Source organism: Petaurus breviceps, unplaced genomic scaffold (assembly GCF_028583685.1).
Source record: "Petaurus breviceps papuanus isolate PSGF00001 unplaced genomic scaffold, PetGlider_PUasm1.0 91133, whole genome shotgun sequence".
In the NCBI taxonomy this organism is placed as follows: domain Eukaryota; kingdom Metazoa; phylum Chordata; class Mammalia; order Diprotodontia; family Petauridae; genus Petaurus; species Petaurus breviceps.
Window position 1 is genome coordinate 60928055 of NW_027187419.1, and position 26631 is coordinate 60954685.

Here is a 26631-nt window from a genome sequence, read left to right on the forward strand (position 1 = left end):
ATTTTCATTTGATCTTCACAGTAATCTTGTAAGGCAGGTGCTATGCCCACTTTACAGATGAGGGAACTGAGGTAGATAGGCAATAAGTGACTTGCCTAGGGTCACAAACTGGTGTCTGAGGCTGCATTTGAACTCAGATCTTCCCAATGCTCCATCCAGTAGTCTATCCATTGTGCCAATTACCTGCCATCCTGTATAACAAATAGTAACTTTTAAAGATGAAAAAAAGAAAAAGGAGAAATCAGCATAATGGATCAATAGTTCAGAAAAGTGTGAAAAAATGCACAATGTACACTTCCGTCTTTGCAAAGGGGTATGATGGAGGTGTTTTCTAATAGCTCTATCTAGCCGTACTTGTTCTTTATAACTTTGCAACATTCACATTTTGGTTTTCTGTAGGGTTGTTCTTTCCATTCCACTGTTGTACTCATTGTATTTGTTGTTTTCTTGACTCTGCTTACCTCAATCTGCATCAGTTTTTTCCTTACTTGTCTTTATTCATCACATTTGTCATCTATTTGAGCACAGTAATATTCCATTACATTCATATACAACAATTTGTTTGGCTACTTCCCAATCAATTGACATCTACTTTGTTTCCACTTCTTTTTTATCACAAAAAGAAAATGCTGCTATAAATAGTTTGGGGTATATGAAGACTCTTCTTAGCCATGGCCTCTGGAGTATAAGCATAATAATATAATCTCTGGGACTAAAAGTATAGACATTTTGTCACTTTGCACAATTCTGGATTGCTTTCTTTAAAGGTTGTATGGATGTATAGCTCCATTAACAATGCATTTAGTGTCCCTTACTTCCCACAATCCCTCCAAAATTACTTCTCTGCTGTCATTTTTGCTAATTTGCAAGGTGTGATTTGAAACCTTAGGGTTCTTTTGATTTCCATTCCTCTATATTATTATGGATTTAGAGCATTTTTTCATAGTTGAGTTTGAAATTCTCTTCTGACGACTCTCTCTATCTTTTGATCACATATTTACTGGTGGAATAGCTTTTGGTCTTATGTCTGTCATTCACATATCTCAAATAACAAACCCTTACCAGAGAAAGTTGATACCAACATTCTTTTCCCATTTAACTACTTCCCTTATCCTAGGTTTATTAATTTTGTTTGTGCAGCTTTTCAGTTTACTGTAATCAAAGTTGTTTATTTGATCTTCTATAACTGTCTCTATCCTTTCTGATTAGTATATATTTTATCTATAGCTGAGATGTATATCTGCTTCTATTTTTTTTTTTAATAATGAGCTTTATTAAGATCTGCTTACCATTTTTATTGTGGAGTATGATGTAAGGTGCTGGTCTAATTGCTGTCCAATTTTCCCAGAAGTTTTCATCAAATAGGAAGCTAAGTAATGTATGTTCTCTAGTTTAATATTAGGTAGAGTTCCATTGTTTCTGACTCTCCTTTATCTAGTTCTTTCCAGTGCTCTTTTTTAACTGTTATCAGATAGTTTTGATGACAGTTGCTTGATAAAATACTTGAGATTTGTAAGTGCTATTACCCTTTCTTTCCACCACTTTTCATTATTTCCTTAACAGTCAGTCTAGATTTCATTTTTCCAAAAGAATTTATCTTATTGAGTTCTATAAAGTATCTTTTAAAAATAACTTAATTGGTATAGTACTAAAACTATACATTAATTTTAGCAGTACTAATCCTTTTATTATATTGGCATGGCCCAACCATGAGCACTGAATATTCTTCTATTTAAGCTATTATTTATATCTTTTTTTCCCTCTTATCCTTTATCATTTATTTTTCTTTTTTTATTATTTATATCTTTAAGGAGCACTTTGTAATTGAATCTAAATAAGCCTTTTGTCTACTTTGGTAAATTGATTCTCCAGATATTTTATGCATTTTAATTTGGAATGGAGTTTTCTGTTTCATTGTTCATTCTTAGATTTTATTATGTGGAAATGCTGATTTTTGAGGATTTCATAGCATGCAAACTTGCTGAAGCTATTGTCTCAATTAGAATCTTTGCTGATTTTCTAGGTAAACCATCATATCAGCAAATAGGCACAATCTTATCTCCCCTTTATCTACTTTTACAATATTAATTTCTTTCTCTTCTCTGAATGTTATTGCTAACATTTCCAGAACTACATCAAATAGTGATAGTGGGCTTCTTTGCTCTAGTCATACATTTGTTGGAAAAGATTCCATTTTGTTTTGGTGCTCAGAAATGCACATGTTTATATTAGCAGTCTTTCTGCTCTATTTTCTCCATCAATTTGTTAAATTCCTTATTTTCCCTTTTGTGCATCTTTGTCAGTCACATTAAAAACTCAGGCAGACATCATCATGTCTAATATATTACCATCTTTTTCTTCTTATAGTTTTTCCTTTATGTTAAGGCTTTAGGAACAAGTGTCTAACTGCTATTGGTTTGTCTATGATTCCTTTCAGCATAATGCAACTTTTTAAAAAATCCCTTTGTGTTGTGAATCTTTCCGCCCTTTGTCTTACATGATTGCAACTGCTGAAGACTAATTTTTGCCTTTTGGAGGGCAATTGGGGTTAAGTAACTTGCCCAAGGTTACAACGGCTAGTATTTTTTGTGTGGGTGTTGTGTCTCAGGCCAGAACCTAACTCGGGTCCTCCCGACTCCAAGGCCAGCACTTTACTCACTGCGCCACCTACCTGCTCCTGAAGACTAATTTTTTAAATTTCATTTTTATTTTTTTCATGTCCTTTTTTGGGGGTGTTTCTTGTAAGCAACAGATTTTTTCTTATCTGTGTCACTTTTTCATTTTTATTTAACCCATTCTCATTTAAAGTCATGAGAATTAGGTTTATATTTTCCTCTATCTCTAATATTTTTTTCAACTTAGGACTTCCCCCTCTTCTGTAAATACAGTACATTCTCTCTTCAGTTCTTTTTGTTTTCAACATTCACTTCCACAAGATTTTGAGTTCCAAATTTTCTTCCCCTCTCTTCCCTCCCCCCCCTCCACCTCAAGATGGCCTGCCCCTCCCTTCTATCATCCCACCCCACCCTTATTCCCTTTCCCCTTACTTTCTTGTAGGGTAAGATAGATTTCTCTATTTCATTGAGTTCCAAATTCTCTCCCTTCTTCCCTACCCACCTCACCTCATTGAGAAGGTAAGCAATTCAATATAAGTTATACATAAGTATATATCTATCTGTTATGCAAGACACTTCCATAATGGTCATGTTGTGAAATACGATTTCCCTCCATCCTATCCTGCCCCCCCCACTCTTATTTTCTCCTTTGACCCTCTTTTCAAAGGTGCTTGCTTCTGACTGCCCCCTCCCCTAATCTGTCCTCCCTTCTATCATCTCCCTCCATGAGTAAGGTACTCAATTGTTATTCCCTCCTTAAACCAAATCCAATGAGAGTAAACTTCACTCATTCCCTCTAACCTTCCCCCTCTTCCCCTCCTTTGTGAAACCCTTTTCTTGCCTTTTCTATGAGATAATTTACCCTATTCTATCTCTCCCTTTTTCCTTCTCTCAATATATTCTTATTTTTTAGATATTGTCCCTTCATATTCACCTCACCCTGTATCATCTATTTATCTGTCTTTTTCCTCCAACTACCCTCATGCTGAGAAAGGTCTCTTGAGTTAAAAGTATTATCTTTCCACACAGGATTGTAAATAGTTCAACTTTAATAAGTCCCTTATGATTTCTCTTTCCTGCTTACCTTTTCATGCTTCTCTTGATTCTTCTATTTGAGAGTAACATTTTCTATTTGGCTCTGGTCTTTTCATCAAGAATGCTTGAAAGTTCTCCATTTCACTGCATGTCCATATTTTCCCCTGAAGTATTATGCTCAGTTTTGCTGGGTAGGTGATTCTTGGTTTTAATCCTAGTTCCTTCTAATCCTAGAATATCATATTCCAAAGTCTCCTAGCCCTTAATGTAGAAGCTGCTAGATCTTGTGTTATACTGATTGTATTCCCACAATACTCAATTTGTTTCTGGTTGCTTGCAATGTTTTTTCTTTGACCTGGGAACTCTGGAATTTGGCTACAGTATTGCTAGGAATTTTCTTTTTGGGATCTCTTTCAAGAGGCAATTGGTGGATTCTTTCAATTTCTATTTTACTCTGATTCTAGAATATCGGGGCAGTTTTCCTTGATAATTTCTTGAAAGATGACATCCAGGGGGTGGCTAGGTGGCGCAGTGAGTAAATCGCCAGCCCCAGAGTCAGGAGGACCTGAATTCAGTTCTGGCCTCAGACACTTAACACCCACACAAAAAAACTAGCCATGTAACCATGGGCAAGTTAACCCCAATTGCCCTCCAAAAGGCCAAAAAAAAAAAAAAGATGTCTAGACTTTTTTTTTTTGATCATGGCTTTCAGGTAGTCCAACAATTTTAAAATTATTTCTCCTGCATCTATTTTCCAGGTCAGTGGTTTTTCCAATGAGATATTTCATACTCTTCTATTTTTTTTCATTCTTTTGGTTTCAGTTTTGTAATGTCCTGATTTCTAATAAAGTCATTAGTTCCATTTGCTCCATTCTAATTTTGAAAGAATTATTTTCTGCAGTGATATCTTGGATCTCCTTTTCCATTTGGCAATTTTGCTTTTTAAGACATTCTTCTTTGGTTTTTTGAGCCTCTTTTGCCATTCTGAGTATTCTAGTTTTTTAAGGTGTTATTTTCTTCAGTATTTTTTGGGTCTCCTTTAGCATGCTGTTGATTAGCTTTTCATGATTTTCTTGCATCACTCTCATTTCTCTTCCCAACTTTCCCTCTACTTCTCTTACTTGATTTTCAAAATACTCTTCCATGGCCTGTGACCAATTCATATTTTTCTTGGAGACTTTGGATGTAGGACTTTGACTTTGTTGTCTTCTTCTGGCTGCATGTTTTGATCTTCTCTGTCACCAAAGTAAGATTCTATAGTGTTTTTTTCTTAATGCTGTTTGTTCATCTTCCCAGCCCAATACTTGACTTACTAATTCTTTGTCAAGGTAGAACTCTGCTTCCAGTGGGGGGTGGGGGTGGGTGTACTGTCCCAGACTTCAGGGGGTTTGTACAGCTATTTTCAGAGATACTTGTAGGGAACTGTAAAATTTCAGCTCTTCCAAGGGTACATTTAAAGAAGAGGAGTTTACTCCCCTCCTGGCCTGCAAGTGACCCTAAGCACTCTTTTCCGCCTTGGAACTGTGAGGATTCCCTCTCCACCACTGCTACAAGCTCCACCATACCAGTGCTCCTCCTCACCCGAGGACTGCAACATCCAGGCAGGGTAAAGCAAGAGAATCCTGCTTTGGTGTCAGCAGGGATCCCCTCAACTGCCCACTGATCAGCTGTTCGATCCCCACCATCTGTGGGTCCAGATCTCCTGAAGCAGCTGCTGTTGCTGCCACCACCACTGCCACTGCCACTACCCTGTGACTGGGGCTGGACTGCACTCCAATTTCACCCAGGTTCCAGAGTTCCACTGACCTTCTTTGATGGCTTTGGCATTTGTGGATTGAGAAGTCTGGAAACTCCACAGGTGCCAGTGATTAAGTCCCCTTAGGCCTGCTCCAGCCCTGTTTGTGCCAGTATGGCCCACATCAGACTGCTCTGCTTCTAGCCAGGTATGACAGACCTTTCCTATCAACCTTCCAAGTTGGCTTGGGCTTAAGATTTGTTTCACCCTGTCATTTTATGGGTTCTGTAGCTTTAGAATTTTAGTCATTTTTAGATTTGGAAGGAGAGCTCAAGCAAGTGCTGCTTTTACTCTGCCATCTTGGCTCCACCCCTCTCTTCAGTTCTTTAAACAATTTACTTTAAGGCACCCTATTCCCTTTAGCTTTCTTCATAGCTTCAAGCCTTCTCACTCCTGATACGCTTTCTAATTTTGCTTAACTTAGCTTCCATTTGTTTCTTCATTTATTTATTCCTTCTCCCTTCAGTTATCAAGTAAAATTCCCATTCCTGTCCACCCTTTCAAGTTTTTACATTTTCATTTTCTATGCCTTTTCTAGAAAGGATTTCTTTCTCTCTTGTTCATCCTGAACTTTCTAACTCATAATCCTTCTTTATTCTACATTCCTCATGGGATTAAAGCTTCTAGGGTACTTCTGAGTTCCCTTGTCTAAACAGTTTCTACTTCAATCGCCTAGCAGATCTTGTTCCCAGCACTCCTTTTCTGTTTTGTCTCACTCTTGGAAATAATAATTCCTTCAGGTAATAGACTATTGCTCCATTGTAGGAATTTTCCTATATGTTTGTGTGTGTAGTTCACTATTAACTTTTGCCATGTTGGGGCAGCTAGGTGGCAAAGTAAATAGAGCACCAGCCCTGGAGTCAGGAAGACCTGAGTTCAAATCTGGCCTCAGACACTTAACACAAAAACTAACCATGTGACCTTGGGCAAGTCACTTAACCCCAGTTGCCCTCCAAAAAAAGGGCAAAATAAAATTTTTGCCATGTCTACAGTCATTTTTTTCTTCATCTCCATGAAAGCTCCTCTCTGGATCCATACCCTTACTCTTCTGAATATCAATTGCTCCCAGGAAATAATTAATTCCTGGAAAAGAAAAAATGTTCAAAAGTTCTGAGCAGAACTCTTGCCTTATGTTCAGGTTTCTTGTGTTCTTTTGGAATTTTAATGTATATATTCTGTCTTTTAAGGTCAGTATGTTTTCCTTGTATAAAGATCATGATATCGGGGTGGCTAGGTGGCACAGTGAATAGAGCACCAGCCCTGGAGTCAGGAGGACCTGGGTTTGAATCCAGCCTCGGACACTTAACACACACACACACATACACAAAAACTAGCCGTGTGACCTTGGGCAAGTCACTTAACTCCAACTGCCCTCCAAAAAGTAAAAAAAAAAAAGATAAAGATAATGATTTTTTTTTAATTATTATTTTTTGCTTCTGTTCTTCCAAATCATCCTTCACTTTTGTGTATTTGCATTCCCAATTTGTTATTCTTTTATTTCTTTGGTGAGACTTGCCATGACGAATGCATTTTTCTATTATGCCAATTATTTTAGTTCTGCAGGCCATAAATTCTGCCTTCACAGTACTTCTCCTTTAAACCATTCATGAATATACTGCTGAGGTTCTATGCTGTATTGGGAATCCACAAGATCTTATACTTCACAAGGATGCTTTAACTTTTATTAACAGATATGTGGGATTTAGCTGATCGGGAGGCTATTTTCACTTTGATTTTTTAATCACTCCTATTTGCTTGTCTGTTGTACACAAAAGTCTTTGCCCAAGTTCACTTCCTCCTGAGATCTTTAGTATTGTGTCTTTTCCCCCTGTATGCCCTTATTACTATGTCTGACTCCTTCCCCTTTCATGGTAGTTTCCAAGTGCTAAACCTCAAAACTGTCCAAGCCCAGGTTGGGCAATTAATAGTTTTAATGACCTTTGACTGATAGATGCTGCACTCTTTCCTTCAGGCTTAGTAGAATGCCACACAGACCTACATGTATCCTTGCCCCAGTTTCCACTGTTCCTCAATTCTCTGGCTGCACTGCTGCAGTACAGAATATTACCACAATGCTGTCCCAGATAGGGCAATCTTCTTTCGACTTTCTGAGTCACTGGGAGGAAAGGTGTTGGTATATTTGAGTTCTGTTGCAAACCTATGCATCAGATTGTGCAGCCCTGCCACAGGAACATGGAGGGCATTGGGGAAAGGGGTGCTGAATCCCTTAAAGTTTAGGGACTGGCTTTATCTGCTGTTAGTTCAATGAATTATAGCTGTTGGTGTCAAATTGTGGAAGCAGCTAAAATTGCTCTATCTCTGGGCATAATTCCAATGGGAGGACAGGAGAGAGAAGATTGTGAGGTTATCAGGTTCAGAGAAAATGCCCAATCTTCTATATTGTTGGTCATATCTGGCTATACAATTTCAAATAAATCTATCATCTTATCAATGTGTGTATTCCCTCCAGCAGTGGAGATTATCAACGGGATGGTTATTCCTGCCCACCCAGTACAAGACCTATGTCATCCCATACGTCTGAAATAGGAAGCCTGTAATAACTTTTCTGGGCACCTCTGGGATTCTGAGACATTAAGAATATCACTGAGGAACATAGGCTTCCCGCAGGCTCTCCTCCGTTTTCTATTGTATATTTCTTTTATATTATGGTGTTTCTACTACTTTTCCTTTGTAATTTTCTTTTTGTAGTATGCTGAAGGCCACACACTTCTCCATGACTCTCTAAGACTATATAGTGTTTCACAACATAATATACAAAACATACACAGTTACCCCCAAGATAACGGGAAGTTATACAGAATTAGCAATGGGTGAGAATCTTCTGCCAGTATACAATAATATTTCGCTTTTGAGACATATGATCTTAAGGAGTGCTTTCTAAATGAGGCACCTCAGACACACCAGAGATTAACAAATGACAAACTATCACATTCATCAGTCAAAACCAACATCAACAGTCCAAGAAACAAGACTCAGGTTTTGGTTTGGCGCTTAGTGACTAAGGGAAATATGTGACAACAATAAGTGCTTAGCTTTTAGTAAAATAAAAGGGTCCACTCCATTCCTTCCAAATAATTTTATTTTTTTTTTAAATTAACCAACTTTAACATCTTTAGACGCTATAGTGTAGGATCATAAAACAGGCACTATATCTACAAAGTAGGGCTGACAAAACTATGCCATTAAGAAATACCTGTCAAGACAGCCATAAAAGAAACATGTAATAAGGAAACTTTTTAAAGAAGTGATTTAAGAGACCTAGTAATTCATACACTAAAGTAAATATATGCTAGCCTAACTTTGTCATGACTGCCTCTCCACCCCAGTAGTGTTATTTACAAGTTATTACTTGTAACATACTATACTTAAGATGATGTATGTTAACATTTTATCTAATAAAGGGAGAAAAAAAAATCTTCTAAGAAGTTCACACCAGTATGAACAATGAACAAGAAATCCAATGAGAAACCATAGCGACTTCTTTTGATCCTACAAAGAGTCAGCCAGATGCCCAAAAGCAGTAGGTAGGAGGCAGAGCAGGGTAGCCTCCCAACACAACCAGGATCACTTGTAGCCTGAAAAGCTATGGATTTTGAGGCATTAAGAGCGGAAAGGTTTCTAGGGAAAGCCCTAGGTTACGGACCTTGAAAACCCTGGGGAACAACAGCAGTCACACTAGAATACCCCAGGTCCAGCACTCTGTAATGAGATACTAGGTAGTGCTCTGAACCTCCAATATCCATAGAGTCTTAACCCTGGAAGAGACCCAAGTTGAGACCACGGAGAGCCAACTACCTCATCCAAAAAAATGCAGCAGGGGGATAGATCCTGGCCCTGGCATGAAGCCCCAATTCAGGAACTAAAACTAAAGTGATGATTAAAAAAAAAAAAACCACTAACCAGTATAAAAAAATTGTTAAAAATTTAAAGATTCCAATAACTCTGTAACTAAAACAAACAGAAACTAAAAAAGGGGACAAAGGGGACAGGGGGCATGCTTTAAGGACTACATGAATACCTAGAAAAAAACTGGAAAAAGAATAAACAGCTTGGACTGAAAATGGGAACAGCTAAAGAAGAAATATATGACTTGATGACACAGCAAGAATATTAAAAAAATTTAAAAGACTGAAAAAATAGAAGTGCAAGATATCTAAGATTAATAATGACTAATACAGAAATAAGGTCAAGAAGAGATAGTTTAAAATCACTAAACTCCATGAAAACCATTATTAAAAAAAAAAAAAAGTCTGGACAAGAAATTCTACGTAAAAACTGCCCAAATCTATTATAACTAGAGGGCAAAATGAAGATAAAAGGAATCCATAAATCACCTCCTAAAATGAATCTTCAAAAGGAAAAGCTTCAGGAATGAAAAGAGCCAAAATCCAGACCTCTTTCATCAAAGAAAAATATTGCAGCAGTCCAGAAACAAGTAGTGCAAATACCAAGAGATATCAGAAAGGATCATACAAGAACTGGAAGCTTCTACTATAAACCAGAGATCTTATAATACAATATACCAAAAGGAAAAATAAATAGGCTTACAATCAATAACTTACCCTGTAAAGTTGAGAATATTTCTACATGGGGGAAAATGGACATTTAATGGAAGAGAACTTCCAAAAATTTCTGATGAAAAGACCAGAGCTGTGTCAGAACTCTTTTTGGTACAAGAGTTCAGAGAAATCTAGAGAAGAAAATCCAATTTCAACATTTAGGAATAGCTATATGATGATGCAGTGCTAAACATTCTAATAGGGAAAGAAGAAACAAGTGCCCTTGCAGAAATGTAAGGTCTTCAAGGAGTATAAAGAGAATTAAAAAAGAAAAAAAGAGGTACTAGGGGTGTACTTGTTCCATTATTATCATTGGAAGAGGAGAATGGGAAGGGAGGATAAAAAAGAGTACAGTAGTATAAAAAGAAGAAAGAAAGGAGCAGAGTTACTTCTCATAAATGATGCAAATGGATTATATAAACATGGAAGAAAGAGTGAACATTAGATGAATCTTCATTTTATCTGAAATGGACAAAGGAAAGTTAACATATAAATAACAGTTTGGTGTAGAAAAACAATAAACTCAAGGAGAGGGAGAGGGAAGAGTCAAAGAGGGAGGATAATATTTGATAATATTTGAGAGGTTATAGCTACTAGTAAAAGAACCTTGCTGATACTGAGGGGGCAAATAGGGAGGGGGAGGGGGAGAATGAGATTTTAAGGAAGTACCTTAGAATGCTTCTTAGAAAACTGGGGAATTGCTGAACAAATTGTAGTATATAAAGGTAATGGAATATTATTGTCATAAGAAATGATAAAAGGAATTATTTCAGAAAATTCTGGGTAGTATAAATTGACACAATTTAAAATGAGGAGAAACAGGAGGAAAAAATTTATGATAGCAGTAATGTAAAGAAAAACAACTTTCAAAGACTCGAGAATTATAAAAAAAAGTGTGCAGAACAAAAGGAAATTCATAAAGTACAGAAATACAGTATAGTTTTCAAAGTAACATAAAATTTATTATATACTTTTTAAAAAAGCAAGTTTATTAAATGAAGGTTCATGTTTTCATATTTTTATGACAGAAGTTTTGTGTGATGTTATAGAAGTGCTCTTTTTGAGGGCTTAAGTTTAGAATATAAAAATTAAAGGGATAAAAGAAAATTTCTCTTGATGTGGCATTTCTATAAGTCCTTTTTTGCAAAGTACCAACTTTTTCCTACCATCAAGTTGAACACATTATCTTACATATGCAATTCTATGAACACCCTTAATTATATCTGTTCTTCATCTACTTGAATAGATTTTAGTTTCTTAATTAACTGATCACAAAGGTCTTCAGACATATGGACATTTCTCCTTCCTATACTATCATCAATAAATGAAACCATTTAAGCTGCTTTATAAATTCACCAAGCACTGTTTTACTGTTGGTTGCACCGACATATCTGCTATTCAATGAGCCTAAGCAATTTTGTAAACAACTTTATATGAGGTAAGTGATAATCTGAGTGTCAGAGATTTGGATTCTGAAAATCATTGTTGCTTATTCAAAGCTTTAAATTTTCTCTAGAAAAATATCTTACCAATGTATTCTGAATTTATACTCTAAAGATATTGTTTCCATTTATTTTTCAATTTATCTGTGACTAAAACATTTATACAAAGTGAACACAATAGTCTTTTCTCTCCCTTAATACATTTTTTATTCTCCCTCCTCCCCCAAAATTAGTACGTGTTATTTATAAGACACAGAATTCGAACAATGGCTGGTCCTAGAAGTGGGGCAACAGTGAAATGAATGCTGATCAGTTGTCATTGATTTGAATAGGGTTAGGGTAACCTAAGTTGGCATGATGAGTAGGTAATCCTATAGAGGGAGAAAGTTTTTAACCTATTTTGGGTCATAGATCCCCTTTGGCAATCCAGTAAAAAATATGGACCACTTCTCAGAATAATATTTGGTGCCTACATTCATAACTGAAGGAAATCCCAAACTTCAGTCAGAGATTAGTACAAATAAAGATGTATTTTTTTTCACATCCAAGTTCACCTCCCCCCCCCACCCGAAATCCATCTATGTATACGGATCCCAAGATGTGAAGTCCTACTGTAGAGATAGGCAGGTTAAGTATAATCATCCATTCCTTATAGATGAGTCCACTAAGGAACAGAAAGATTAGTTTTCCCTAACATGTGGCTAGTTTAGATATATATCTCACATGGATATATTGATATGTTTACTGTTTTACAAATGGGCTAATAATTCCTGGAAAAATTCTACTAGATATTATTGTCTTACAAAAGTACAGAGTCTTGTATTTGTTTTAGAGATCCAAGAAGACACTTATTGAGTTTGTTGAATACCACTGCTTGACCACTGACCTGGCTTTACAGAAAAAAATAATATTTTTATTCTCCTTAGTGTCTATTTAAATTCTCATTAAAAAAATCACTGCAGTCAAAGAAAAAAAAACACTAAAAAACCCCCCCAGCACAAATAAACCAACTTTAATAGATTATTTTGTATTTATATTGAGCCGTTCTCCAAGGAGCTCAAATGTTTTACAGACATCTAATTAATCCCCACAACAACCCTGTGAGGTAGGTAAATAGGGGTAGGTATTGCTCCCATTTTACAGATAGGGAGAGTGAAGCACAGAGAGGTTAAGTGACTTGCCCAAGGTCACACAATTAATTTACTGAAGAGCAGGATGATTCAGAATCTATTTCCCAGCTCCCAGTCCAATATTCTATTTGAATTGCCTCATGAAGTCTTTCACAAAAAGTGTCATTAAACAAAGTATCAAGAGTAGTACATTATGAAAGTGAGGTCTTTGTACTGCTGCCATCAAGGACATAAAAAACAAACTGATGGCCAGAGGCAATGAGGCCCACGTCCCTTTCCCCCAAGCTCACAGCTACTGTCTCTAATCATCTTCTGAACACAAGATTTATAAGACAGAGGCCATGTGACTCAAGAGCAAGGCTTTCTATAGGATACTCACCCTTTAAAGATACTTCATAGAAATTTTGCTCCAATATACAAAATATGGGACTGCTATCCCACTGAACATTTACATAGTTACACAGCAATCAGCCACCATTTACAACTTAAGACAATCTTTCCCATTCTTATCTTAATCACAATCAACCAGACAACTTTATAATGCTTTCTATATTGGTCATCTTTCTTGCTTACTATATTATATTCCTTCCTTCCCCACCCCAACAGTTTAAAAAATAAACTATAGTTTCTGACATCAACTTCAACTTTTTACTTAGCTTCAGTTGTATTAGAAGTAAAAAGTAAATTTAGAACTATCACTCCCACAACCCCTACCCCCACATATCATTTTATGAAATATAGTGTAGATGTTGTGAAGAAACGGAGAAAAAATTGTGTGACTATCACTGAACTCAATAAAAATCCTGTAACTTGCTAAAGTATGAAATATAACCTTGGCTTTTAATACATTTTAAATGTAAAATGTAAAAACAAACATTTGTTAGTTAGCAACTAACATGGTATTATGCAAAGGACTTCTTTCTTTCTGACACATACTGTGGCTTGACCCATGAAATAAGATGATTCAGCCTTCACTTTCTTCCTTTCCCCTGTACAGAGCTGTAGAAATACAGCTCCAAATTCCAAGAAAATTTGGTATAAGCCCTTATAATAAAAATCTCATTTACTTCCATTTTCATGACTTTCTTTCACATGCTTGGTTTTCTTTTTTTTTAATTCTCTCTGCAATGCTGGTAGGTTAGGCAGGCTATGTACAATTTGTACAAAAAATTCTAGCCAAGGTAAGGCTTTAGAAACTTTGTATCTTATAAAGCAATTTGTTAAAATACAGCTCTACTTTCTTTCTGCACATTTGTTTAAACAGCCCAATTAGTTAAGTGACCCTGTTAAAGATCTGTTCAGCTGAACGAATAGGTGAAGTCTTTTCCTGAGCTAAAAGTAAATGCTAATTATAGCAGCGAAGAAAACATTCTTTTTTTCCCCATATTTTAACAGTATTAATAAAATAACTTTAGAAAATTACAGTAAAGCAAAAACAAATTACTCTTTGAAAAGGGGTGACAAAGAACATTCAAAGCCTGATTGCTATTATTTGGAATATATATTCAATTATTTTCCCATTAAGTTACATTCAGCCACTGTCAGACAACATACTGATGCATGGAAAAGTGTCAATTGCAATAGTTTACATATTTTTTACAATACACATTACCTGGTGCTGCCATGATTTAAATAGTGTCTAAAGTTATTTTTAAAAATCCAAAACAGAAAATCCTGTACGAACAAAAAATTTAATTTCTTAAAATTCTTTCCAGTATTATTTGCAAAACTGCAAAAATGCTGGCTTCATCTTTTTGGATTCCTAGACTATTCAAGAAAATTTCATATTGAAAGGGTGTACACTCAGCTAATCATCCAGGCTGCTAAAGAGTGAGTGGATCATTTCACAAGGAAAGAAATGACATTCTAAAATTATCACAATATATAATGTCAGGTTTTCCAAGCACATCCTTAATGTGAACAGTTAGTATTTAAGGACTATAAAGAATAATATATCACCACTGCACCAGCATCTCTTTATGGTACACATTTCTTTTATCATTCCAACAGTTGTAAGAAAAATTTCAGAGCTTTTTTATTTCATCCAAATTGAATAGAATAGATGATTTTGAAATTAAAATGACAGGAAAAACTATTTAGACAGAGATACCAGTTACTCCTGGAAAAAAAAAAAACCTCTTCTCATAGAATTTTTCTTAAGAAATCTTACATGATTTTAAATAGAATTCAAATTTATCCTTCAAAATAGAAAATTAAACACTTAAAGGGGTATAACTGACTAAAGCTAACAGAAATATCCTTAAAACCTGTTGAAAGAATCATTAACAATTCATACAATACTTAGACTCTAGCAGATACAATAAGTCAAATAAATAAGAATAAACTATAATTACACAGCCAGTCTTTCCCCTTGGGGAAGCAAAAAGCCACCTTTGACCAATTGTTCCCTACATATACATACACTGTATATTATTAGAAGCTTCTTCAGAGAAGCAAAACATACTTGCCTCCCTGACACTGGAGTTCATAATGTTAGTCTAGTATGTCAGGAAGGCAACTACAAGTGTTGGGCCCAAGAATATTTCAGGTTTACTCATGAAAAACCACAAAATATGCTCTCCAAACTAAACATAAGCTAATTTATGAAGTGTATTCAGTGTCTTTTTTAAAAATAATCAGTACAATCTAGCACATGTTCCTATTCTTTCTAATGCACCCCCCAAAGGCTTTCAAATTTATGGGTGCAAACATCAAAGAAAAAATGCATGTCAATTACTGGAAGGCTACTCCAACAAGAGAAGCTGGTATCTCTGATTTCAAATTATTCTCGCATGGAACTGTACAGACAGCATGATACCTGAGCAAATAAATCAACTACCATGATATGAAGGGCTTGTTAATCCACAGTCTTTGCATGTTGTGTGCAAAGTGCACTACTGCCCCCTGAGCTCCCTGCATTTCACTTTTCTTGAAAAATCAGTGCTTGATCCTTTCCAAAATAACCAAAGAAATGAGGCAGAAAGTATCTCTTCACCACAGTTCCCATTCAGTCCCGAGACTGATAGAAGAGGATGTAACCAGACTCAGAGTTCTTTGAGATGTCTGATGTCAACCCGTAGAATTCTTCAATAGCTTGTGCATCTATTTTCTGCACGACAATGCAAAAATGGTAAGGAACATAATAAATGATATTTTTCTTTTTCACAAATACAACATAAATTCAACTCTAAATGGAACCATTTAGTTCTTTCCCCTTTAAAAATAAAATCCTATATCCTCCATTATTCTACTTAAAGTATTAAAGAAACAGCCAATGAAACTACTCAATATAAAATACTGAAAAGATGGAAATTATAGTTTTGACATTAAATCAGACACTTATGTAGTATTTATCAAATCACAATAGGTTAGAGAATATCAAATAAAGAAAAAGAGGTGCAGCATTCACAAAAGAAAGACTACACATGAAATGTAAAAAATAGAAAAATGAAAGAAAAAAAAGCTACTTACCTCTACAATGTCATCATCAAACAATAACCAAAAATCATGACTCTTAACTATTGCAATGTAATGGCCTCGATTAGGACCACTATAAAAGAGAGAAATAGAAGACATTTATATTGTGCAATGATACTTAATTTCAAACTTTTGGTCTCAGGTCACATATCGCTGACCTATTTCTTCTGATAACACACTGTCAAGTTGATTTAACTCCTGGGCTATTCAGTTACACAATTATTTCTGTAAGAAGCGCTTTAAAGAAGTACCTCATGGAATAGTTACTTTATACATACTTGTGCTGTTATAACTATTATTTATTTGCTTTTTGCTTTAATAGGTTAATTTTTAAAATTCTTCACAGCAAAATTCTCTTATATCACTGATTAAAGATAAAGTCTCGCCCAGGAAGGAATACACAAATGAAAGATACAGAATCTATTTTCTTGAAATCAGGGTAAAGATGAAATACATTTTGTTTATTTGAGCTGGAATTCTGGAATTCTGGAAAGCATTTCAAATACACATATTTTACTTTTGCCTTCAGCTAACAATACAAAGGGAAAGTGATGCAAATATTAAATCACTACATTGGTTTTCACTTAACTAACAGATAAAAGAAGAATTAAACTAGATCAAGGGTGGGAAACCTGTGGTCTTGAGGCCATTTATGGCCCTCTAGGCCCTCAGATGTAGTCCTTTGAATCCAAACTTCACAGAACAAATCTCCTTAATAAAGGATTTGTTCTGTAAAACTTGGACTCAGTCAAAAGGCCATACTTGAGGACCTAGAGAAGGCCACATGCAACCTTGAGGCTGCAAGTTCCCCACCCCTGCACTAAATCTAAGTAAAGAGGAGGGAAAGATCAAAGCAGTATGTGGATCTGAATGAAAATTAACTGGATTTTTACATGTGTCCCTGTTTCCTGTCCTTGCTATTTTTTTCTTTCTAGGCAAAGACTAAGAATGACACAAAAGAAAACAAAAGATGCTGCAAGATGATGCATCAGGGACTGGAATCCAAATTCAAAATAATCTGACCTCTGAATAAACAATTATACTATACTATTAGTGGCACTTAAGTATACATTCTTACCATTATTAAAGTACATGTGTATATTTCTTTTTTTTTTCCCTTTTGGAAGGCAACTGGAGTTTAATAACTTGCCCAAGGTTACATGGCTAGTTTTTTTGTGTGGGTATTAAGTGTCTGAGGCCAGAACCAAACTCGGGTCCTCCTGACTCCGGGGCAGATACTTTACTCACTGTGCCACCTAGCTGCCCCTTGTATATTTCTTTAAATAAATTCAGAAGGCCTGGATTAACCTAAATTCTAAAGTGGCAGGTAGGTCCTATGGAATTCCTTCAAATTACAAATTTTCTAAATTTTGTGAAAGTATTACTGTGTGTGTGTGTGTGCATGAGTGCGTGTGTGTGTAAAACATGCATGAGTGCGTGTGTGTGTGTGTGTGTGTGTGTAAAACATCAATTGATGAAGGTGCATGTTTCTCCCATATGACTAGATACCTGGACTTGTCTGTTGAGAGAATAATCTTAGGTAAGAGAATGGCCTATAGCAGAACCTTACTGTGTAAGTTGTAGTAGCATTATGTTCTTTAATTTTCATTACAAAGAAAAATATCTATTTAAAAGAAAAAAATTCAGGTTTTTGATAGGTCCATTTTCTCTACCATTACAGGTTTCAATTATTAAATTCTCTAATGTTCTAGGTACAGGTACAGGTTAGAAAACAAAAAACTTTAAACATTTTAAGGAGAGGAATTAAAAGTAAAAGCTACAAAAGGAGGAGAAAATGAACAACAAACAGAAGTAAGGAACAGAAGACTGAGAAGGAAGAAGTAGTGATGAGTCTAGACAAAAAGTAAAAGATTAGCAAATATACACCTTTTTATTAGAATAGATCTAATTTAAAGAGTGTTATCTAAAAAACTAGTTTTAGAAACTAATATAAAATGAAGAGCAGAGGCTCCTAAGTCTATGATCAAAGGAAATTATTTATATGGGAATCACACTCCTCATTTAAATAGATGTTCTCCGAGACTCCTTTTATTGATTCTGAGTTAATTTCCAAACATCAAACTGTATCACAGATAAATGTTTCCCTAATTCCTATATATGAGGAAGGCATTATGGTACAATATTGAGGTCTAAATGCAGTGTAAGGTTCCATGAACTGCTTCTTAGTAATTTTGATTGTACTATGTCAATTTGCATAAGCCTACTGACATAACGACTTTTGAAAATGCTATACATGTGTTGCATTCTTAAAAAGAGAAAGCCCAACAATGCTTAAAGTGTTCACAGAAAAATGTTTATAATTTTTAAGTAACACTGGGGGGGGGGGGAAGGGAGGGGTTAAATATTTAATTAGAAGGTGTGACTTTAAAATAATCGAGTGCCTAAGTTTATGATGTACTTCAAATATCAAAAACCCTTGAGAGGTTATTCAGCATCTCATCTGTTTCCCTGGCTTAATTTCATCCAAAAATGGAGTGAATTTGAAGGCCTGGAGATAATTACTTAATCTTACAAAATATACTTTAAACTTATCTTGTCTATATATATATTTTAAAAGCTTTTAATTAAATTAATAAGTGAAATCTGCCTTAATGACTCATATCATAAAATCAATCCCCTTTAAGATAATTTCATACAATTTTCAGTATGTCCTGTTCAACCTTTAATTAAGCAACAAAGTGAAATTGATTAGATGTTTTGGACTCTTGTGCCTCATTTAGAAAATTTCCTTTTATATTTTTTATTCAACTTCATTCCATACGATTTTGACTCTTACTATCAAAGTATCAAATTTCTGAAAAATGGATACAGTACATTATTTTATGCAAACACCTTTACAATAAAGCAATAATTTATGTATCCATATAAATGAATATATAAGAGCAAAAAGTTACATAGTTTTCTGCAAATATTAAGCATCATAAAATTATAGAAATTTGAGGGCCAAAGGTGATAGGGCTGTGTATTGGTCCTGACATTCTAGAAAGTACTCTCAAACTATACTCCCAAAGACACTAAACTGTATATACCTTTTGACCCAGAGATTCTACTAGTAGGTACATATTCCAAAGAGATCAAAGAAAGGGAATGGGGGCGGCCAGGTAGCACAGCGAGTAAGAATACCGGCTCCAGTGTCGAGATGACATGTGGATCGAATCTGGGCTCAGACACTTATTACCCACCCAGAAACACCTGGCCGTGTAACCTGGAGCAAGTTACTTAACCCCGATTGCTTTAAAAAAAAAAAAAAAGAAAGAAAGAAAGGGAATGGACCCATTGTATCAAAAATATTTATAGTAATTAATTTTATTGTGGCAAAGAACTAGAAAACAAATGAGTGTCCACCAATTAGGAAACGGCTAAAAAAATTATAGAAAATAAATATAATGGAGTACTATTACACTACAAGAAAAGACGAAAGGAAAAGATTCCAAGAAATCTAGGAAGACTTTATGATGCACAGTGAAGTAAGTAGAACCAGGAGAATTCATATAATGACTACAATAATGGAAAGGAAAACAACTTTGAAAGCTTAAACCTCTGGTCAATGGAATGGCTAATCACAACTCTGGAAGACTAAAGATGAAGTACATGTTTTCCATCTCTCAGTAGAGGATAGATGGACTTGGGATACAGAATGAGTCATTTGTTTTCAGATACAAAAAATAAATGAATTTGTTGTTTGACTATACTTATTTTTTAAAGTGAAAGTTTTTATTTTGAAGGACAACGGAGTTATGATAGTGAAGCAAAAAAATCAGCATCAACTAAACATCAAATAAATACATAGAATAGAGCAGAAAGTTCAGAAAGGGGCAAAGAAAAAAGAGCAATGGTACTATCATGTTCATTTTAATATGTGATTTTTTATTAAGCTACATCTAGAGATTCATACTTTCATATAATAATGATTCCTTCCACTTGCTTTTCTGCATACTGAAATGTTCATGTTTGCTAAGTATATAGTGAAAAAGTAAATTTTTTTAAAAGTGAATTCCTTATATCATTTAGGAATGTCAAGTCACCTTTTAGAAATTTTGGAAGCATACAGTTTTGTATATTAAAGGTGTACTAATGGCTAATGTTTCTCTTACATATAATAAATAGTCTATAATTCCATCTACATGATCATAGATTTAGAGCTGGAAGGAACCAGATTTTCTAATTCAATCTTTCAATTTTACAGATGAGGAAAATGAGACCTAGAGAGGTTAAGTGACTTGTTGAAGGTCAACAGTAGGTATCAGTCAGTGTGGAGTAATGGAAATGGCATTACCCTTGGAGTCAAAAGCCCTGGGTTAAAATCTTAGCTCTGTTATTCACTAGTTATGTGACAGAAAGTAAATCATTTTCTTGCTCTTAACCTAAATTTCCTATACTGCAAAATGGGAATAATACTTGCATGACCCCACATGTCACAGGATTGTTGTGAGATTAACAAAGATGAAATATTAATATTTTTGCTCTAAGAATATTCCAGTGAATTGTAGAGAAATCAAGAAGGTTAAGGTATTCCTACCCTTCCCAGCTAATACCACTTCTGGCATGGCTTGGGAATCAATCCCAATTCTTCAATAAAGGGTGGGTTCCCTTCTCTTTCAGAAACAAGATTTTAACTTCATCTGTTTTGTTCTTCCTACCAAGCATCTTCTGGTAAATTTAGGTAAATTAATATTTTTCCTATACTTCAGAATTTTGCTGTCTACTCTTCTTGCTGCTCTGATTTTGGTAACAAGGTATTTTAAATCTGGGAGTGATTGATAAGAGTAAAAATTGGAAAGATAATATTTTTGGTAATAAGGCAGTAATTCTTACTTCATAACACAGAAGAAGCCATATAAATCATGAAGACAGTAAAGCTCAGAAAAGAGCTCATAGGGATTTTTCCTGTCTCCTTTTCATTTACTGGTAAAGGCTAAATGGAAGTTATCATGTATATGTTTATGAAATCTATTTTGTAGCAACTATAGAAACAATTTTCAAAATGCAGTTAACCTATAAAACATTTTACCAACCTAAAGTTTTCATCAGGCACTTTGGGATACTATTTTCCTCCTCAAACTTTATTACAGAATAAATACTATGTTTTGTGCTATTTCAGCAATAATTTTTTGGGTATCTATTATGTGCAATACATTATATATTATATATGGTACACACAGTACCTATTATAAAACAAAAATAATTTTTAAAAGGACATTAGCAATACTGGAAGCAAAGAAGATTTTTGATATTTGTCACTTGCTCTCTAATTTAATGGGCACAGATTCAGGTGACACCAAGAATAGTGCCTTTCACTCTGACTCCCTAATTCATTCCTGTTTCCCAGGGGTGGGGAACCTGTGACCTTGAGGCCACATGTGGCCTTCTAGGTTTTTGGGTATAGCCTTTTGACTGAGTCCAAATTCTTTCATTAAGGGGATTTGTATTGTGAAGTTTGAGGATGCATCTGAAGACCTAGAGGGTCACAGGTTCCCAACTCCTGCGTCTAGACAAAAAGAGAGGTACAAGTAATAAGAGATGGGAAAATGGGGAATTTTTATCTGATGGAAAATATTACTGGAAAATTTTCTAAAGGCAAGGAAGAAGGATAACTTTCTAGAATAAAAGTTGCAGAGAAAATTCTAAACAGGCAGTGCAAACTATCCTATTTGGAATTTGTTTGGCTTTTCTAATTGTACTAGATATATTTTTTTCTAATTATTTGACTGGACTTTGCAATAAATATCATATACAGAGGCATAATACCTTGCATATAGTAGGCCATAAAATACAATTTAATCTCAGGAAGAATTTTTGAGAGGAATTGAGATGAGAAGAGTTTGGGTTTTCATTGGTATAAGAAAGTCCTGATGAGGAAACCTCTTCTGCCAATGCAAAACAGCAACTGTTATACAACTTAGAGGCTTATAGAGTAGCTTGGGCCCACAGAGGTTAAATGACCTGCCCTGGTAGACAGGGCCAGCAATTGTCAGAGGAGAAAGTAGAATCTAGGCCTTCTTGCATCCATAGCTTCCTTTCTATCTGCACTGTCTTTCTTTGAGGATGTATCATTTGGAAAGGTAAAGAATTTTTAAAAATTTATAGAATAAAATCTTAAAATTAATATTATTATGGATCACTTTGCCAGTTTACAAATGTCTCTGATAAACATATACATGAAAGATAAGTTACTGTTACCTTCCACAGTGAACCACAACAGCAACAAGGTCATACATTCTGTCAGGATTGGTGGCATCTCCTGAAGTGTTAAATAGTCGAAGTTCTAAAGGAAAAACTACCCGATAAGAAAGTTTTGTGTATCGGTGAAGCTGATCCATATATTTGAATCTCTTCAAGTGCAGCGCCAAAATCATGGGCAGTTTTTTTACTTTCATCCTGTTAAGGAAATTTTTTTTTAAGTCAAAAAATATGTCCAAGTACCACTAAAAGAAACAAAGGTACAAATTGCCTCTATGGAACAGAATTCAATCAACATGTACTTTATGTTAAGTCATTCGATATCACAATTTTTTTTTTTTACATTTCTACAAAGTTTAAGAGAAGAAATATATACACAAAAAAGCAACTGTTAGAAGAATATATATTTTTAATTAAAACAGGTCTTTTTCTGTCTTAACTATAAATAACAAATATATATTACACAAAAGAAAAATCTATCCTTTTCTAATATTACTTTGGTCAGGCAATTTGAAACTAACAAAGCAATACTATAATTCCATATTCACAAAATCATAGTTCTGGAGCTACAAGTAAACTTAGAAATTATTTAATGCAAACCTATCATTTTACAGATGAGAAAATTAAGGACCAGGGAAATTTAGTGACTTGTCCAACATCACAACAGCAGTAGGGAGAACTGGTATTAATGGCTCAATAACTAATGTTATAGGGAAAGAGTTTTTGATACTTATTTCACCTGTTCTCTACTTTTAACAGACAGAGAGATTCATGTGATGCCTTGGAAAAAACGCTTTACACTGGCCCCTAGAAATTTCCATATTTAATAGTTGAGTAGGATACAGCTGGCTTGGTTAGGTAGCACAGTGGATAGAGTGCTGGGTCTGGAGTCAGGAAGACTCATCTTTCTGAGTTCAAATCTACACACTTACTGGCTGTATGAGCCTGGGCAAGTCACTTCACCCTATTTGTCTCAGTTTTTTCTCAACTCTAAAATAAGCTGGAGAACAAAATGGTAAATCACTCCAGTATCTTTGTCAAGAAAACATCAAATGGAGTCAATGAAGAGTCAGACACACTTGAAACAACAGAATACAGTAGTCAAGTAGAAATATCTACTTCTATTAAATTCAAACAGAATAGCAGACATGATAAGATAGAATCACTGTTCAAACTCAAACAGAAAGAAATTCTAGAAGGCTGCATATTGACTTAGAAAACCACAAATTAATATTATGTACACTGTATTTATGTTAAACACTTCCCAATTACATTTTAATTTGTTTCCAGTCATTCCACCTATAGAATTTGACACTGCTATACTAGAGGGATGAGTGGGATGGAGGAAAGAAGAGACTCTACCCTAAAAACAGGTACTAGAAGGTATATAAAATAAACTGAAAATATTTTAAGCTTACATATGACTACACATATGACAGATCCATATTTTGGATTCAATCCTCATCAAATCCCTAAATAGTATTTAGTCAATGATGTGGCTCACAATACTCCATAATTCCAGTTAAAGGGGTCATCACCAGAAAAACAAAACTGCTAAAATATAGGCTCTTATAAAGAAACACAGATTAAGATCATTAAAAAAAACTGTAGACTATGAATTTACCATTCCTAAAATGCTTACTTTTTTGAATATCTGACTAAACTTTACAATCATTCCTAACTCTAATTTGACAAGTCATATGAAATATAACAGCATTCCCTAATATTTTAAAACCAAGATTACCAACTGAGTTACTATTACTAGAAACAAAAGGAAAATGAACAGCTAAATACTTGCTCCAATTTAATTAATAAGCTTGAATAAGTTTTCAACTAAAATCAAGAAGTAATTGGTTTTCGGATATAAAGTTTCAACAGGCAAATCCCAAAACATTTACTCAGTTCAGGCTACACATAAGACATTGTACAAGGATCAGGGAATATTGACCCATGGGAAAAAAAAAAAAAGACTACTTTGTCTCAAAGGTGCTCACAATCTAGGAGAGAATATAATAGAGAAGATTGTTTACTGATACTTGTTCTCCATATTTAGTCAGTTTCTTTTACTGTGTAAGACCACTATAGTGTCTACTGAAAACTAATTTTTTTTCAGAGAAGAATAACTGCCACAACTTTGAAATGAAACAGAAAAAATAATCAATTTTAGTGGTATGGTTGAAATACAGGAAAGTCTGAGAGGTGTTAGGGAGAGGAAACTTTACCTAATAATATACAAAGTACACTAAGAATAAAAGCAAAACTCTCAACTTTGAAGAACAGTGCCTTCTTGAAGGCTTTTTAAAAATAAAATCATCAAATCTCGATAATACTCTTATCAAGCCACAAGTATAGTGAAAAAAGAATCTCTGGAGTCAGAGGACCTGGGTTCCAATAACTGAGGCTTACTTCCTATGTGACCTTAGATAAGTCATTTAGTTTTTCTGGCCTTTAGCTTCTTCAAAAGTAAAATGAAAGTGATGTTATTTATTAGATTACTTCAGCCGTCCCTTCCAAGTCCGGTAATCTATGATTTTGTCAATGTGTCTGCAATGCAACATAAAGCAAATTGATATATGTGTTAAAAGTCTAGTTCCTAGAGTTGTTACAACCAAACAAAATCATCACCTAGAGGACAACCTTCTAGAGACAAACGTCTGCAAATCTACCTAGGGTCATCATCAGACAGAAGACAAGGGTTGATTGCTGACCTCATATTCAAAGCCCTTCCTTTCTAGTTTTGGTAAGACCTGCCAAAGTTTGCTCTATGAAAACCTAAGGTAATTAGCTAAGAATTACACTGTGTCTTTTAAAGTCCTAAATCAAAGTCTATTTTTATTTTGTAGATTTTTAAGTCTTATAATGTGACAATAAGCAGTTACTTTTTTAAATGAAGCATTCAGGTCAGTAAGAGTATCATCAAGAGTGGGAGAGAATTTCTATTCAGAGAAAACAGTAATCAATCAATAGGCATTTATATGTTAGGCACTGTGCTTGGAAAGACAAAAATGAAACTAATTTTCCCTTAATAAATTTATGTACTATTGCATGAGACAACCTGTATTTATAAGTATATATACAAAATAAATTCCTGGTCATTTTGAGTGAAAGGCACTAATAATTACAGGGGATAGGGTTTATAGTAGACAGAATTAAAGAAATGGCATGCACAAAGTGTTTGAGCTTAGTATTGAAGGAAACAGTAGTGAGAAGGGTGTTCAATTCAGGCAAGGGGGTCATCCTATTCAAAGACACAAAGACAAGAGGAGATAGAGTGTCATGTATGAGAACAGTAAGAAGGCAAATTTGGAAATAAAAGGGAGCAACATATAATGATATATAATATAATTATATAATAATTAATGATATATAATACATACAATAATTAATAATAATATAATAATCCCAAAAAGGTGGGGTGGAACCAGGTTTTGAAGAGCTTTAAATGTCAAACAGAGCATTTCATATTTCATCCTAGAGATATCAGGTAATTACTGGAATTTTTGGAGCAAAGAGTAACTGGTCAGACTTGGGTCTTAGAAATACCACTCTGACAGCTGTGTAGATGAATTAGTGAAAGATCTGACACAAAGAATACAATTAGGAGACTACTGTAATAAGCCAGGTGAGAAATAACGAAAGCCTGAGTGAGGGAAATGTTGGTTGGCCATGTGAGTGTAGATGAAAGGTGGTAGAAGAAAGAGCTGTTGGAAAGGTGGAAAAATTGACAAAGGATATAGGGTGGGGGAGAATGAGGAATTGGAAAGAATGCTGAGGATACAAAGTTGCATGGCCAGAGGAATGGTGGTGCTTTTGACAGAAAACTTATTGTAAGTCAGGCACAGGGTAAGTTTGGAGGGAAAAATATGAGTTCTATCTTGAGCATTTTAGTTTGAGATGTCTATGAGACATCAATTTGAAATGTTCAGCAGGCAGTTTGGTGATGTGGAATTAGAGCTCAGCAAAGACAAAGGCTAGATATATAGATCTGGAGTCATCTGTTTAGAGATAATTGAACTCATAGAAGCCAATGAATTCACTGAGAACAGAGAGAAAAGGGGGTCTAGCACAGAGCCTTGAAGTAAACTCAGAGTTAGGATGTAACATATAGGTGATAATCCAGCAATACTGGAAAGGAATGGTCAAATGGTAGAGAATGAAGACTATTCAGGAGATATTGAAACAGTGTGAGATGCTACAGAGAAGTCAAGGACAAGAACTGAGAAAAAGGAGGGAGAGAATCAGCATTTATATAAGACCTACTATGTTAAGCACTTAATAAATATTATCTCATCTGATCCTCACAACAACCATGAGAGGTAGCTGCTGTTATGATCCCCATTTCAGAATTGAGTAAAC

General features: G+C 34.9%; 1 protein-coding gene across 4 annotated transcripts in view; it reads right to left on the reverse strand.

Annotated features, from left to right (window-relative positions):
* Nucleotides 1-12463: 12463 nt before the first annotated feature.
* Nucleotides 12464-26631, reverse strand: part of USP12 (ubiquitin specific peptidase 12) — a 123807-nt gene continuing 109639 nt past the window's right edge. For all 4 annotated transcript variants that reach the window (XM_069080030.1, XM_069080028.1, XM_069080029.1 and 1 more), the window contains 3 exons: nt 22276-22473; nt 16069-16147; nt 12464-15706 (listed from right to left, as the gene is read on the reverse strand). In XM_069080030.1, coding sequence (XP_068936131.1) covers nt 15605-15706; nt 16069-16147; nt 22276-22473 — 379 coding nt within the window. In that variant the 3' untranslated portion in view covers nt 12464-15604. The remainder of the gene's footprint in view (nt 15707-16068; nt 16148-22275; nt 22474-26631) is intronic.